Genomic DNA, 18,134 nt, shown 5'->3' with positions numbered 1-18,134 from the left:
CTCCCCACCTCATGCTCTGTCTCTGTCTCAGAAATAAACACACATACATACATACATACATACATATACATACATAAATAAAATAGATTTTTACTGGGGCTCCTGGGTGGCTCAGTCATTTAAGCGTCTGACTCTGGGTTTTGGCTCAGCTCCTGATCTCATTGTTTGTGAGAGTTCGAGTCCCTCGGGCTCTGCGCTGACAGTGAATCTGCTTCAGATTCTGTTACTCCCCCTCTGCCCCTCCTCTGGTTGTGCTCTCTCTCAAAAAAAAAAAAACTTAAAAAAATAAAAACCGAAATAGATTTTTATTTATCTTTTTGCTAGAACTACTTGAAGAAAATCAAAGAAGTATGTAGAGACCTGTAGAGAAATAAAAGGGAACTTGAAAGCATTTTCATGACCCAGAGACGCTGATGTCATTGATCCTTTCATTAGATTTACTTGAACATGATTTTTTTTTTCCTTAAGAAAAATGCATACATCAGGGCACCTGGGTGGCTCAGTCGGTTAAGTGTCCAACTTTGGCTCAGCTCATGGTCTCACAGTTCGTGGGTTAGAGTCCCGTGTCAGGCTCTGTGCTGACAGCTCAAAGCCTGGAGCCTGCTCAGGATTCTGTGTCTCCCGCTCTCTCTGCCTCTCCCTCGCTTGCACTCTGCCTCTTTCTCCAAAATAAACATTAAAAAAAATGCATACAACTACATAACTCTAATATGTCAATGTCTGACGTCCCTCTTTAGTTCACATACATTGAAAGTATTGGAAGATTCCATAGTTTTCATGGTCATTAGGAAAGGTAAACCCTTTGTAAATTCTCCCCTCCACCAAATCACAAACAAGAAGCTAAACTACGCATCAAAGTTTTCAAGTACTAGAAAACCAAAACTCCCTGTGATTTCTATTAAAGGGAATCTCTAGGGGTACCTGGTTGGCTCAGTTGGTTAAACATCTGACTTCGGCTCAGGTCATGATTTCACAATTGGCAGGCCCGAGCCCTGTGTTGGGCTCTGTGCTGATAGCTCAGAACCTGGAGCCTGCTTTAGATTCTGTCTCCCTCTCTCTCTGCCCCTCCTCCCTCATGCTGTGTCTATCTCAAAAATAAATAAAAATGTTAAGAAAAATTTTTTTAATAAAGGGAAGCTCTATTCACCTGAGCTCAAGTTTCTGTGAAAGAATTTCTAACTACTAAAGAAACATCTTGGCCTCTGTGCCCCACCAGTTAAATTAGCGTGTGAGAATGAACTGAGCATGCTCAGTTCAAATCCTTCAGGGCTTTCTCTGAGGATATGTTTATACAGAGAGGTATAAACCTCTTGTTTTTGAGGTAAGCTTACATGTGAGTGGGAAGCCTGCAGATGTCCAGGTGTACCAGTGATTTGAGTGATATGTCTACCCACCTCAGGATGAAGTATGAGAAATCCCACAGCAGTTGTATATCAAAGCCAACATCCTTTAATCCAGCTTTTTGCCAGTTATTACTTAATATGTTCAGGTCCATCTATGTGATTCCTGCATCCAATATCTAAGAAAAAGTTTTCTTGTTTTTTCATCTTTAAGTTTTATTTATTTTGAGAGAGATAGAGGAAGAAAGATGAAAGTGAGGAGGGGAGGGGCAGAGAGAGAAGGAGAGAGAGAATCCCAAGCAGTCTCCATGCTCAGCACAGAGCTGATGCAGGGCTAGATCACACGACTGTGAGATCATGACCTGATCTGTAATCAAAAGTTAGACGCTTAACCAACTGAACCACTCAGGTGCCCCTTTAAGAAAAAGTTTTATACTCAAACAAAAATACCTTTCCTCTATATCAAATATATCAAATATAGATATATTTCCTCTATATCAAATATATATCATTTTTCAATTTTTCATTATGGATAATTTAAATGTATATAAAATTGCAAACAGTATGACAAAAATCATCATCATCAGTTACTCATCATCAGTTACTCATCATCTCTCTTCAATTATCAACTCATGACCAATACTGTTTCATCCGTACCACACCCAATCCCCCCTCTGCAGATTTTGAAGCAAATCCAATTAGCTGTATTTCATCAGTAAATATTTCAGTGTGACTCTTTTAGGAATCCTTTACATCAAAGTTACCATTTAATTTCTTAATGTCACCACATACTCAGTGATCATACTTCCCAATCTCATGATTTTTTAAAATTTTATTAGGAGGATCTAAATAAAGTTCATAATTGGAGTAATTGATATAGCTTTAAAGTCTTTTGTTCTATTTATTCTTCATATTTTTCTCCTTGCAGTTTGTATACTCCAACAGGAAATATACTGTTGGAGTATATTTCAACTCTTTTCTTTGTGTGCATGTAAGGTTAACAGCCATCGGTAAACTCTCTAAATTTATTAGAAGTTGCAAAATTACAATATTCCAATTCCACAATTTTTCCTAGCCTGAATTCTTCTATAAAAAGAAATTTCCTCCCATCAATTATTATTGATCCCAGATACAGTCTGTATAGGAAAGGCAATACAGATCTTGCAGATACCCCTTCAGGAGAAGCTGCCCAGCTCTCAGAAAGGTGATTACCAGCCTCCACCTGTTGACTTCAGGGTCCATTTCAGTTTTGAAGCCAAAGTCATACTACCTCAGTTGGCTTCCAGGTAATGGAACTTAAGCAAGGTGGTGGAAGCCAGAAGCATGTTCCTGGATGACCCTCAGCTAATGACTAAGCAAGGCAGGGTTAAAAGTCCCAGTTACTTCTATCCAACATAGAATTCCCCTAAAGGGCATTCTTTCCTCCAGAGCTCCCCATGGGGCCTACAGAGACTTTGTCAGATCTAGACCATAGTCTGAGACAGCTCCCCTTGTTCAATCCTGCTTCTTTCTCTGTCCCTTCACTGGTGTTTCTAATAAACCATTTGCATATTTAATTCCATTTTGTTATCTGCTTTGCAGGGAACTCAGGGATTAAGAGGGTCTAAATCACCTTGACTATTGATTTCTATTCTCTGAATATAAGGAAGATATTCTTAGCTTAAGAATATTTTCTTAAAGATATAGCATACTGTTAGTGAATTATCAAACTGTACTGAGTTGACTTAGTTTCTTGTAAATGTACAGCTTCACCAGCTATCCTAAGGGCACATTTTGTTCTCCAGTCTGGCATTTCATGGGTCACCTGATTCTTTTCCAGTCATGATCACCATCCTACATAACCTTGTCTGTTTCCTGGAGGAGCAAGGAATGGTCAAATGAGCAACAGAAAAAACTATTCTTAAAATGTGTTATGAACTCGGTTTAGTTTAATGTGTCAAATGCTAGAGTATTACATGCAATTTTAGCACAGTCCATTATTTGGAAGACTCTTGCTGAGGCTTAGCCTTCTTTAGTGATCTCCCAATCAATATGACCCTCACTTCATGTTCAAAAAACACTAAAGAAGAAAAGAAAAGGCAGCTGTCTGTTAGGTTATACAGGATTTATTTGGTATCTTCAAAAACCAATCTGTGAAAATTTTCCACTCACTGATTTTAGCTGAGCCACCAAGAAAACAAGAAAATCCTTCTGCAAAATTCTCAATAAAATGATATTATCTAAAGACCTGAAGCGTGAAACCTGGATTACAACAGCTGACCAAAAAACCAGAATGTAAGGTCCATAAAAATTAAATAAAAAACATAAAATATAATATGTATTTATTTTAAAACTGAAAAGGTATTTCTGTAATTTGACAATGCAAAAATAATATACATCTGGAATAGTAAAGATAATTCTATATTATCTAAACTACAAAATTGAGAATGAAAATGCTGTGCTCTTAATTCCATTTAAATAAATACTTATACAGTTTGTATATTTCTTATATCTTACTTACCAGTAGTGACCATTTAGTTTTTTTCTTTCAGTGCAGAATTCAGTTTTTAAAGCAAAACACAGATTGAAAGTTCTATAGGTCTGTGACTGACAGAAAAACTTCCTAACTAGATGTAAATTTTGGCATAGTAATAACTTGAATACAAATAATTAAATGTGACTCATGTAGTAATATCTTCACTTTATTGCAAAAGCCAAAATGTAAGTTTTGCATCCATTTTTAGACATTTAGATTCACTGCGGTGGGCAGCAAACATGGCCACAAGTTATTCTCCCTTTGTCTAGCACCATTTACAATAGGACTTAGTTGCTTCTCCCCTCAAAAGGTAGAGTTTATTTACCAACATAGTGAATTTGGCCAGCTCCTGACTTGCTTTGGCAAACAATACAGCAGCAAACACCACAAAGACGTGAGAAGAGCTTACAACAGGGCTTTCCCTTTCGTTCTTATGAGAACTCCATGATCACTACGTGCACAAGCACTTGAGCAATCTTATGAAGAGCGATCCCAGTCATCCCAGCTGAGTCCAATGTGAATCACCCAGCCCAGCCCATTTACCTGTTGACCAGAGATGCCTAGGTTAGGTTTACTATCTAACCAAGATCAGCTGATCTTGGCACAGATGGAAAACACCCACCCAGCTGAACCTAGCCCAATAATTGGTGAGCTAAGTAAACAGCAGGTTGTATTAAACCACTAAGTTTGGGGTGGTATTTAAAAGAGCAATATATAACTTGATACACTTATCTATAACTTTCTACTGTTAACAGAACATTTACTACATCATTAAACAACTTATTTATACAGGAACATCACTGTGGGGAAAATGTAATTAGATATTAGCATTTTCACAATGATCATTATTCTAGGTGATGGCCTTTTCTGCAGATTCTTACTCTATGTAATAAAAGCCAAGAGGACATTTCAGAGGACAGGTAGTAACGAACATGGAATCTTAACAGTTAATCTATATAAAAATTTAAAGATCACATCCTGAAAGTACACTGTATATTTTTATTTAATTTTCTTACACAACATGATCTGAGGATTCCTTAAGACCCAAATATTAGTGATTATAGTCTAAGAAACCACAGTAAAACTTTGGTTTGTGACCATAATTCATTCCAGGAACATGCTTATAATCCAAAGCACTTGTATATTAAAGCAAATTTCAAGAACCATTGGCTCACTTGTGATCATGCAATGTTTGGAGTCACACACTACTCATACTGCAAGACACTGCTCATTTATCAAGTTAAAATTTATTAGAAATATTTGCTCATCTTGTGGCACATTTGCAGAACAAGTTACTCACAATCCAAGGTTTTACTGTATTTGGGTTTTTTTAAAACCTGCTTAGCAACTTACTATGGTAAAACATGTAAGGAACTTTAGCTGTCCAGGGGCAGAGTGGCTCAGTGGCTCAGTAGGTTAAGCATCTGACTCTTGGCTTCGGCTCAGGTCAGAATCTCATGGTTCTCGAGTTAAAGCCCGGAATCAGGCTCTGCACTGACAGTGTGGAGCCTGCTTGGGATTCTTTCTCTGTCCTTTCCCTGCTCCTGCTCTCTTTCTCTCTCTCAAAATAAATAAGTAAACTTTAAAAAAAAAAAAAAAAAAATTTAGCGGTCCAAACATCCCATGTTTCCAGCGATGCTTAGCTTCAAAAATCTGACTGGCTGGCTGACTAAAAAATCAGAGTGTCTCTTAGAACATATAAGCAATGAATACTACCAAAGGGCTGAAGATTCTTATATTATGGTTTACATGTTATGATTTGTCTGGGTCATATCACAACAAAACAGTGTTGGAAGGCTAGTAATATATATGAGGTCAATCTTTTAAAGCAAAAGTTGAGGAACATAGTGTTGTACAATAATGTGTCAGGATTTTGTCCCTGGTTTCTAGAAGGCAGCTGGGCTCCTCAGAACTCACCTGTGTTTATGCTAATGAGATGATGTAGGGTGGGATCCCTACACAATTAAGGATAGGGGCTGGCCATGTGGGAAATATGAACCATGTAATTAAAGGTTTGGTGCTGTGAGCCCTGGGATATCAGCCTGACCCTCCAACCTGAGGCTGAAGTATGGGCAAAGGGCAGGGAGAGAAGGGCTGGAAATTGAGTTCAATCAGGTGGCAAATGACTCAATCATTCCTATGTAATGAACCCCAATAAAACTCTGGATAATAAAAACTCTGGATACTCAGAACTTAAGTGAGCTTCCCTGTTGGTAATACATACTGATGTGCTGAAGTGTGAGTGGCCTGGGACCCCTAGAGATTACAACTGGTGACTGATGTGCAGAGAGTGCTGTGCAGGACTGTGTCCCTAACCTGTAAAATTTAATCTAACTCCAGGTAGTGTCATACTTGCACGGCACATGGGAAAAGCAATACCAAAGACATTAAAGAAAAAAAAAAAAAAGAGAGAAGACAAGGCTAAAAGACATGAGAAGTGATGGTCAGAATTAGGAATAATCACAACAGCAGTCACCCATGGAGTCAAAAATGGAAAAAAAAAAAAAAGTATCAAAGGTAAAAGAGAAGATTAGAGATGATAGCAGAAAAATTGATAGGAACAACAGACGGGGGTTAGGGAGTTAGGATGGCATGAAACATGCACACTTAATATTGTCTGTAGGGTCATATTCATTCATTTAACAACTATTAATCACCTGCTATATGTAAGGCACTGTCTCAGGTACCAAGGATACTGTGGTGAATAAGAAAAACATGCCTCCCATGAAGTTTAGATTCTAGTGAAGACAAATATTAAGCAGTTACACAACTACTTAGTTACCTCTAAGTTACTAATTAGTTACCTCTAATTGTTATTATGCTACATATTACAAAGTATAACCTTAAGCTGACTAAGGGCTTAATAAACAGATACATACATCAGAAATGAGCTAAATCTACAATCCTAAGACCTACATACTTCATCTCTATTTGCAGTTAAACACAGTATTATCTCAGTTGACAAGAAAGTAAATAATGAACATTTTAAAAGGATTTCCTCATTAACATAAGATTCAGATTAAATATTTACTTTCTACTAAAAATAGCACATTCCTGGTAGGTACTTGATAGTTAAACATTTCCCATATTTGTTTCTCAAATTTAGGTTCACCTTAACAACACTTGTGTAAAATTTGTTTACAAGCAAATTTTAAAGTCATACACTTCTTCTAAACTAACAAAAAATTTTCCTGGGCAATAAAAAAAAGAAACTTCAAATAAAAATAACCATCAAATCACCAAATATGACATGCTGACTTCTGGGCAAAAAATGACTTCAGACGCGTATTTCATTAAGATGCAGATGTCAATTTCGAGTAAATAGTTGAAATTTTTAGATCAGATGATCAGATTTGAAATTTTTAGAAAAGATGTATTAATTATGAAGCTGTTTTCAAATATACAATTCCCTAAAAGCTCTTTCCAAACAGTAGGCAACTGGACAACTAGAGCTTCTTACCTGTATTCATCTAACTGTACCAGAAACCGTACAATATCATGATGAGCTTTCAGTACAAGCAGTTCAGTGTAGGGATTCTGGGTTTGTTCTTCACCTATTGTCTGTAAGGGAGATTTCTTGTATTGGATAAAAAGAAAACAAAAACAAGAGAGAAAGAGAAATTAAATTATTTATGATAAATAACCATAGCGAAATAAAATACCCTACTTCATGGTGTACATCTAAGAATATAAGACTTAAAAAGCTATGATATCATGTTCTAGTACTATATATGATTTCCCCTAATATCAACTAACTGCCAATTTAACATAAAATATTTCTCTTAACCACAAATTCACATATTTTTTCTTCTTTGTTAGAAGTGACCTAAATATAATCCTTAAACTCAGATCATCATTCTTCAAATTGTTATCTAAAAACAAGCTAAAAGGGAAGAAAAAAATCTCACTCTTGCATTCATTTTAGTATTTTCTTTTTTTTTTTTTTTTTTTTAAATTTTTTTTTTCAACGTTTATTTATTTTTGGGACAGAGAGAGACAGAGCATGAACGGGGGAGGGGCAGAGAGAGAGGGAGACACAGAATCGGAAACAGGCTCCAGGCTCTGAGCCATCAGCCCAGAGCCTGACGCGGGGCTCGAACTCACGGACCGCGAGATCGTGACCTGGCTGAAGTCGGACGCCTAACCGACTGCGCCACCCAGGCGCCCCCATTTTAGTATTTTCAAGTCACAATATATTTACAAAAAGGGTGAATTTTATGTTAAGGAGATTGTATCTCAATAAACCTGACCTAAAAAAATCAATGGGCCAATCTAACTCAGTATTTTAGAATGAGTGTTTCTCAGTTAAAACTTGACAACAAAACTGCAGATCAAAAGGGTAAAATAGAGACTACAACAGTGCCTAGCCCGTTATGGGTACTCAATATATGATTGTTGAATGAATAAAAGAAAGGATGAAATCCTTTGGAGTTGATAAATTCAATAAATTCCATTTTGGACAGTAAGTCTGATAAAGATAATTGCTAACAGAGAATTAGGTCACAGCCCATAAGCCAGACACTGTGCAAATCATATACGGCATATAATTCACTCAACAATTCTGTAAGGTAGGTCTTATTAACCTCATTTCTGTAGTCAAACCCAATACTATTTCATGATAAAACCTTTGTTCTTAACCTCTGAACTGCAATTTCTCAAACTTGCCACTACTGAGATTTTGGGCCAAATAATTTTTTGTGGTTGAGGACTATTCTGTGCACTGTAGAATATTCAGCAGTATCTGTAGTTTCTACATACTAGATGCTAATAGAAATCTAACCTTCCTCATCCTGAAAATCAAAAATGTCTCCAGACATAGCTAAATGTCCCCTAAGGGCAAAACATCCCACCAGAGAAATACTGTGAAACTAGAAGTCTGGATACAAAGTTCTCGCATAAATTAAGGAAAATCATTGGTTCCAACAATGCGCAAATTCACAACAGTTAAACAAAATGTGGAACTAGCATGCCTAAGTGTTTTCCCCAAAATATCATCCCCAAAGCAGTGGGTGCTTTCTATTTATCCCATCTCACTTCTGGCAGTGGTTCTGACTAGAAAAACAAAACTGAGAAATCTGAAAACTGTATACCACTTGCCCTAAATGAAAATTTATCAGGAAAGGCAGAATCAGTTAATCTAATTATATGATTCATCAAATAAATGGGTTAATTTTGAATTATCATGTCACATAAATGATAATTTTCTACAACTTTTCCATAATCCTTAGGATTTCAGCCTATCTGAAATGAGTCTAATTTGAAATAAATGCTTTTAATAGACAGTAAGCCTCAACTGCAAAAATATGAGGAAGTTAAAAGTGAGAAGTAAGGTTGCTGACTCACAACTACCCAAATTTTTCATTTTTAACAATCTAAACAACTACTTCCTATGAGAAATAACGGGAATTCAACACAAATTCTAATTCTCGGTGGCATACAAAACCTTTCAAGGTTCCAAAATTATTGTATTCAGTCTTTCAAATATAAATTTCATTATAGTCAACTCAATTATTCAGGCCCATGAAGAAAGCCAGACTATGGAACCAAAAAACAGCAGTTAATTACAAAATCACTTTTTTGACTTTGAAGCATATTAATTTTTTAAAATACTTCTATCCTTTTTTGTTCTTGGGTAAATAATCAAATATTCTATTTCCTGAGCAAGCATCAGTTGGTGGGAAATGACACCAACTCTAATAAACCTTAAGTAGAAAGTTGCAGTCACCACTTGTTTCTCGTAAGCCAGATACTTCTATAATTGAAATGAAGCTAGTTTAAGCACGGAGAAGGCTAGCTGAATGTCCTTGAGCCTGCTGTTGAACCACATCAGATTCAGTTACCTCCTTTTGAAACAGGGATATTTAATTCTCAGGATCTTAGGGGGATCAACAGTTCAGACTAGCCACAGGAAGGGCGTCCCCCGCACGCCCGCACGCCAACCCCGCCCTTGCCGGCCTCCGAACCCGCAGGCCCCGCCTCCGCCCGGGTCTCCCGCGTCTGGATGAGGCACTGGACTCTGACAAAAGCCACTGGTCAGGCATGTTCGGCCTCTCTGGCGGCAGGCAGAGTCGCCAGGGGGTTTACCTCGGCCAGTCCCTGAGGTTCTCGGCCTCCCCCGATCAGCCATCGCAACATCCGGGCAGCGGCAGCTTCTCGCTGGGCCCAGGACCCAGTCAGCCTGAACTCTGCGCGGGGCTCAGCCTTCTATCTCCTGGGCAGCAGCGCAATGGAGACACTAATACTTGCCGCCCCAGATTTGCCCTGGGAACGAAGAAGTACAAGGCGAAGCCCAAAGAAGAGGGAATATTTGTGTCCCCAAAGCGCTGCCCTACTCAGACACAGAGGGTTGGTTTGGGGCAGCCAAAAGCTAGAATGGCGGAGGGGATTCAGAGGCACGCGTAGCACCCAGTGAGCACGCGCGGAGGCCTCTCCAGGTTAGCGCTCGGAGTTTAGGTAGCTTCAGCGGCCCCTGGTGGACATACGTAACACAGCACTTGGAGTCCGGAGAGCAACCAGTACCAACAGCCTCCTCCTTCTTGGTTGGCTTTTGACCTTCACTTGGCTGGGGGGCTAGAAAACTAACCTCTCCAACCCTCTGGTTTCCTAAAGAACTGGCAAGAGAAGGTGTACTTCAGTAGATTCTGCATCTGGACATATCCAGTGGCACGTGTGTACACCAGAATAAATCTGACCAACATTTATTGTGTGCTGTAGTAGAGGTGCTAAGTAAGGCTTTACATAAATTCTCATGGTAACGCTATAATGCCTATTTCATTACAAAAAAAAAAAAAAAAAAAAAAAGCCTGAAGCTCTGAAAAATCAGTAGTTTATCTAAGTGACTACACTGAAAATGGAATACAATCTCCATGCTGCTCCAAAACTACTGCTCTTGTCTTTCTAACCCAGAATCTCCCTAAATAATAGAAGGCACTTTAAATCGTCTGTTGTGACTACTAGATTTTCTTAGGCATTCAAAGGGTTGTGGTCCTCTACTCTGGCTGCCTATCAAAATTATGAGGTAGCTTTTGAAAAACACACATTTCCAGCTTCCACCTCAGACTTAACTAAAACAATCTCCATGGTTAGAACATAGGAATTAGGGCTTAGGGAAAGTTCTTCAGGTGATGAGTAGCAAGGTTTGAGGATCACTGGTCTAGGGACTACTAATACTTATGTCTGTAAAAGTTCGTGCATATATTTGCATATGTGATTATTAGGTTCAAATGAGGGTCCTAGCAGTAAATTCATATAGAGAACCTACCACAATTGTCCCAACCACTGCATTAATTCAAAAACATGTACTGGATACAGATGCACCAAGATCCCAAAAGCAGTAAAATTGCTGCTCTCTAGGATCAAAGCAGAATGTATTGGACACCACTAATAGAGGGCCATACCCTCTACATGAAGGTATGTTGGCTATAGGCAGCTGATCAATGTAACTACCAGTCCCTGGAGAACTGGAATCTTCTGTGATTCATCTTTGTATTCATTGTGAATGCACTTGACAAAGGAACACTCAAAAAGGTCAGGAAAAGGTTGCCTTCAGTGTGCTAGCCCAAAATTGTAGTCTGTATGCAAATAAAGATAGACCGAATAGAGACTGACTAGCCCCTAGTAAAGGGGGACTCATCTTAAGTGAAACAAAACCCAGAAACACCAGGATTCGGGTCCTGGAAGGTCAATCTTCAAATCAGGCAACATGGTTGCCCACGTAGACTAAATTTTATCCTTCTGAGCTTCCATATTCTTGGTGGGGGAGGGGTTCCCACTGCCTCATTAGTCTGATCTAAGAACACTTTTCTGGTCTCTAAAGCACTGGTCCATGGATGAAGATTTTCTCCCTTGGTTCCTTTTAGGGCAGCTGAGAAAGAAATTTATAAAAGATTCTATGAGAGTGACCTCGGAGAAACTGGAGGAGTAGGAAGCACCAGGAATCCCCTCTCTCTACCTAGACAACAAATGTACTGGCAGACTTAATATAAACTATTTTGAAGCTCTAAATTCTATTTAAAAGTTTGCAGCTTTCAGGGGAAATCTTGGCTAGCACAGAACCCGGCCATCATTGTTTCAATCCCTATTGACTACAGCTGCTTACAGGGCATTTAAAGGAATAACACATCTTTAGGTTTCTTCCCTGCCCTTTTCCTTATTTTGGGCCTTATATTAATTTAAAGATTAAATCATTCAAAAGCAACCACATACATAGAGAAATTTAGAAACCCACATGTGCACAGGGAAAGACACTGGCTTAAATAAAGACATGAGGAGACCTTGAGCTTTCAACTCAAGCTAATCCCCAACACAGAGACACTTTTCAACATTCAAAAAACAAAAACAAAAACAATCAAAAAACATCAAATTCTGGGGAAGGAGGGAAATCTGATTTCCAAAGTTGACACATTAAAAGATTCAAATGTCCAGTGTTTTCAAAAAACAAAAAACCAAAGGCATACAAAGAATCAAAAAGTATGGCCCATTCAAAGGAGCAAAATTAATCAACAGAACTGACCCTGAAAAGCCTAGACACTGAGATTACTAGACAAAGACTTTTTTAAAACTGTCTTTTTATTTTTATGTTTATTTATTTTGAGAAAGAGACTGAGAGAAGAGAGTGGAGAAGTGGCAGAGAGAAAGAGGAAGAGAGAGAATCCCAAGCAGGCTCCACACTATCAGCACAGAACCTGATGCAGGACTCAATCTCACAAACTGTGAGGTCATGACCTGAATTGAAAATAAGAGTTGGATGCTTAAGTGACTGAGCCACCCAGGAGCTCCTAAAATTGTCTTTTTAAAGATGCTCAAAGGGGGTGCCTGAGTGGCTCAATCGGTTAAGTCTCCGACTTCAGCTCAGGTCACGATCTCGCGGTCTGTGAGTTCGAGCCCCGCATCGAGCTCTGGGCTGATGGCTCAGAGCCTGGAGCCTGCTTCCGATTTTGTGTCTCCTTCTCTCTCTGCCCCTCCCCCGTTCATGCTCTGTCTCTCTCTGTCTCAAAAATAAATAAATGTTAAAAAAATTTTTTTTAAAGAAAAAAAATAAAGACACTCAAAGAAGTACAGGAAGACAGGGACAAAGGAAAACAACGCATAAACAAGATTAGAATATCAATAAAGAGAAATACATTATAAAAAGGAGCCAAAAGGGGCACCTGGGAGGGTTCATTCCATTTCTCCAATCTCTCATGTCACAGACTCCAAGATATCCCATAACAACGGTGGCAGCAACAGTGACTACCAAGAGGAGATCACAGGAGCCAAAATCCTGAAGGAAAAGAAACTTCTTCATTTGATGAAGTTAAGGCAGCAAGATGGTGGGTCCAAAGCTTTTTATTGCTCTTTTCCCCTCTGTCTGTTCACCAGTGAGTAAAAGAGGTGGAACAATGATGGAAGTAGGTGGTTTCTGACCAGAGATCCAAAGAACCTGAAAGTACTAGAGAGATAGCAGAAAGGGAAAACTCCATGAAATATTGAATTAAACTCCAGGGCTCACTTCTCTCACCTGAATATGCATCGATCTTATTCTAATTAGCATACTAAAGACACTGAGAACTAAGCTAACAATTTCACTCAATCCAAGACTAATTACTAGGTGGTACACACATAGGACAAATTCAACTAACACTGCAAAAGCTTAAACTGAGCCAATATTGGAATCACAGTCACAGGTTGGAACTTGTGTCTAAATCTAGCCAGGTGAACTACTAAAAAAAATCGCAACATTCTCTTTAGGAGTTAAATAAAACCATTTTTTAGTGTCATATTTCAAAGGCCCAGAAATACAATCCAAAATTACTTGGCATATGAAGAAATACAAAAATCTCAACTCACATGGGAAAACACAATCAACAGATGTCAATGACATGATGACACAGATGCTGAAATTATCTGACAAAGACTTTAAAGAGCTACTATAAAACTTTAAATGGCAATTGTGAACATTCTTGAAACAAATGTTAAAATTTGAAACATCAACAAAGAAATACAATATATAAAATAGAAGAACCAAACAGAAATTAAGAATTGAAAATACAATGATCAAAATCAAAAACTCACTGTATAGACTCAATAGCAGAATACAGATGTTAGAGTAAAGAATCATGAACTTGAACAGAGAAAACCAATGAAACTAAAATCTGGTGTTTTTTTTTTTTAAGATCAGTAAAATTGATAAACCTCAAGCAAGACTGACAAGAAAGGAGAAAGAAAGAAACTAATTAGCATGAAAGGGAATGAAAAAGAGGATATTACTACAGACCCTACTGACATAAAAAGGTAATAAGAGAATATTATAAATAGCTCTATACACAGATTTCACAACTTAAAAGAAATGAACCAATTTCTCAAATAACAAAAACTACTAAAACTCATTCAAGCTCAAAGAGATAACTTAAGTAGGTCTGTAACCATTAACAAAATTGAATTCATAGTTTAAAGTGTTCTGAAAAAGAAACTTCAAGGCTCAGATGGCAAATATTAATGAAAATCTCAGGAGTATTTCTTATAGAAAGACAAGCTGCTTCTAAAACTTTACAAGGAAGAAAAGGGAACTGGAACACACTGTGAGACATTTTGTTATGAATGGAGGATCCTCAAAATTGTACAATTTAAAATCTTATGGTAATTGATCTCAAAGAACTTACACTAGATTTTTAGGTTACTCTTGAGGAGATTCTTGTATTCTAAGAAGAAACAGCTGAAGAGTAACAAATGCTCACACAAATTAGTACTGAGTAAGTTTAAGGAGTAAGTTCTAAGAAAATCTGGTTAAAACATAATCATCAGAGTTCTGGAGATTGATGACACAACAATGTGAATATACTTAACACTAGTGAACTCTGCATTTCAAAACAGTTAAGATGATAAATTTCATATTATGTTTATTTTACACAATTTAAAATAAAAAGTGACATCATCAACATTAAGGAATAATTTTTCTACCATCTTCCCCCCAACTAGCACTGATTTAGATAATCACCCATGGAGGTGAGTACCTCTGTGAAACTCTGGGAGTCCGGCAGAAAAGTTTCAGCATACCATACGAGAAAAAAAAAAATCCAAGATTAGACACATTCAAGAGGGTAAAAGGAACAGTTTTACTTTACCCACATCATCCTGCCTCCAAGATGGCATATCTCAGTGACAAGAAAAATCTTGTTCGCCTATGATTTCACCAATGGAGAAAACTGAAAGCATATCAGTGAGTTCCAATTTTCCCTAACTGTCCAAGACACTGTCAAAGGGAACCACTTCTTTCTTGTCCCATTTAGAATACTGAAGTCTGCTGCACAGTTGCGGGCTAGGGAGTGGCTGGGAGAATAGCAGCCAATGCTCTCAGAAAGCAAGAAAGAAATGGGGATCCTATGAAGAATCTACACATTACTGGAATCCCAGAGAAGATAGTGGGAAAAGAGCAAAATGCTTGTTTCAAGAAATAATGGTTGAGAAATTCCCAAATCTGGGGTGAGATCTGGATAACCATATTCATGAACCTAAAGGTCTCCAATTAATTTCAACCCAAAAATATCTTCCCCAAGGCACAAAGTGATAAAACTCCAAAACCAAAAACAAAGAAAATCTAAAAACAACAAGAGAAAAAAATATTTCATGTATAAGGACATCCTCATAAGGCTATCAAATTTCTCTGCAAAAATCTTAGAAGACTAGGAGAGAATGGGATATTATGTTCAAAGTTCTGTAAGGAAAAAAAAAACTGCCAACCAAGAGTACTTTATCTGGCAAAGCTGTCCTTAAAAAATGGAGAGACAAATACCTTTCCAGACAAACAAAAGATGAAGAAGTTTAACACCACTAGACTTGCCTTACCCAAAAATGCTGAGAGAAGTTCGTCAAGCTGAAATAAAACAAGAAATTAGCTTCCCCAATTTCAGTAATTAGTAACAGAGAACCATAAAGCATAAAACACAGTGGTAATGGTAAGCATATAGTCAAATTCAGAATACTACTGTAAAATGGTAGTGTGTTAATCAACTCTAGTAAAAGGTTAAAGGGCTAAAGTATTAAAATTAACTATAGTGGGCACCTGGGTTTGTCAGTCAGTTAAGTGACTGCCTAACTTTGCCTAACTTTGCCTCAGGTCATGATCTCATGATTCATGAGTTCAAGCCTGCATTAGGCTCTCTACAGTTAGCACAAAGCCCGCTTTGGATTCTTTGTCCCCCTCACTCTGCCGCTCCCCAGCTTGTTCTCTCTCTTTCTCTCTCAAAATAAATAAATAAAGACGTTAAAAAAATAAAATTACAATTAACTATAGTTAAAATAATTTATTAATGGCTGCACAACACAAAAAGATGTGAACTGTGATATCAAAAACAAAATGTGGGGGAATTAAAGGGGAGAGTTTTATATGCAAATAAAGTTAAGTTCTTATCAGTTTAAAAGAAACTATTATATCTACATGATGTTTTGTGTGAGCCTCATAATAACCAGAAAGCAAAAACAGAGGAGAGAGACAAAAGATAAATAGAAGAAAAATCAAATCATAACACTACAAGAAATCATCAATCTACAAAGAAAGGAACAGGGGGAGTTACAAAACAACCAGAAAAACAATTAATAAAATGGCATTAGTAAATCCTTACCTATCAATAATTTCTTTAAATGTAAATGAACTAAATTCTCCAATCAAAAGGCAGAGACTAGCTGAAGACCTAAGTATATCCTACCTACAAAAGACGGACTTTACTTTTTTTGTTGTTTATTTATTTTTTGAGAGAGAGAGAGAGACTGAGCACAAGATGGGGAGGGGCAGAGAGAGAGGGAGAGAGAGAATCCCAAACAGGCTCCACTCTGTCAGCACAGAGCCTGATGCAGGGCTCAAACTCACAAACCATAAATCATGACCTGAGCTAAAAGCAAGAGTCAGCCACTTAATGGACTGAGCCACTGAGGCACCCCAAAAGACTGACTTTAGCTTTAAGGACACACAAAAACTCAAAGTGACAGGATGAAAAAAAAGTTTCATTCAAGTGTAAACCAAAAGAGAGGAGTAGCATACTTGTAATAAAATGGACTTTAACACAAAAACTTTGTCAACAAAAAAGGCCATTATATGATGATAAAAGGATCAACTTCTCAAGAGGATATAAGAATTGTAAATATATATGCACCCAACATAGAAGCACCTAAAAAAATTAAGCAATACTAAAAGATTTGAAGGGAGAAATAGACAATACATACAATAACAGGGGCTTCAATAACCCACTTTCAACAACAGATCATCTAGATAGCAAATTAATAAGAAAACACTGCAACTGAACTAAACTTTAAACCAAATGGACCTAACAGACTTATATAGAACATTCTATCTAACAGCAGAGCTGAATACACATTCTTTTCAAATGTACATAAAACATTCTCCAGGATAGATTACATGTTAGGTCACAAAATAAATCTTAACAGATTTAGGAAGATTGAAATAGCAAATTTATGATTGCTGAAATCATACGAAGTATCTTTTCCAACCACACTGGTATGAAACTAGAAACAAAAACAAGAGGAAAACTAGAAAATTCACAAATATGTGAAAATTAAACCACACACTCCTGAACACCCAATGAGTCAAAGAAGAAATGAAAAGTGAAATCAAAATATCTTGAAACAAACAAAAAAGGAAGCAATATAACAAAAATTATGGGATACATCAAAAGTAGTTCTAATAGAAAACTTCATAGTGATAAACACCTATATTTTAGAAAGGAAACAAAAATCTCAAACAAACAACATTACAACTCAAGGAACTAAGCCCAATGTTAATAGGAAGAAAGAAGTCAAAATATCAGAGCACAGATTAAAAAGATAGCGACCAGAAAAACAACAGAAAAGATCCATGAAACTAAGAATTGGTTTTTTAAAAAAGTAAACAAATTGACAAACTTTTAGCTAAACTAAAAAAAAAAGAGTCAAATAAAATCAGAAGCGAAAGAGGAGATAATATAACTGATACCACATTAATACAAAGGATTACTATAAGAAACTACTATAAATAATTATATGCCAACAAACTGGATAATCTAGAAGAAATGGATAAATTCCTAGAAACATACAACCTACTAAGACTGAATAATAGAAAATCTGAACAATGGTCCAATAATAAGGGACATAGAATCAGTAATCAAAAAACTTGCCAACAACAACAAAAAAGCCAAAGATCAGATGATTTTACTTGTGAAGTGTACCAAATATATAAAAAGAATTAATGTCAATCCTTCTCAAACACTTCCAAAAAATTAAAGAGGAAACATTCCCAAACTCATTTTACA

At 37.1% G+C, this 18,134-nt stretch overlaps 1 protein-coding gene across 5 annotated transcripts in view; it reads right to left on the bottom strand.

The window, feature by feature from the left end:
* The window catches only part of WDR41 (WD repeat domain 41), a 190,915-nt gene that overhangs the window by 38,264 nt on the left and 134,517 nt on the right, over positions 1 to 18,134 (bottom strand). For 4 of the 5 annotated variants that reach the window (XR_015248402.1, XM_086698349.1, XM_086698338.1 and 1 more), the window contains one exon: positions 7,316 to 7,431. Coding sequence is in view for 4 of the 5 variants with exons in the window: in XM_086698349.1 (XP_086554475.1) it covers positions 7,316 to 7,431 (116 nt within the window). In the remaining variant the exon portion in view is untranslated. Of the gene's footprint in view, positions 1 to 7,315; positions 7,432 to 9,939; positions 10,259 to 18,134 lie in introns of those variants that run through there. The other variant, XM_025924530.2, reaches the window with a different exon arrangement.

Source organism: Puma concolor, chromosome A1 (assembly GCF_028749965.1).
Source record: "Puma concolor isolate L17-30 chromosome A1, mPumCon1.1.hap2, whole genome shotgun sequence".
NCBI lineage: Eukaryota > Metazoa > Chordata > Mammalia > Carnivora > Felidae > Puma > Puma concolor.
Note: the sequence above shows the minus strand (reverse complement) of the source record. Positions and strands in the feature narration are given on the sequence as shown.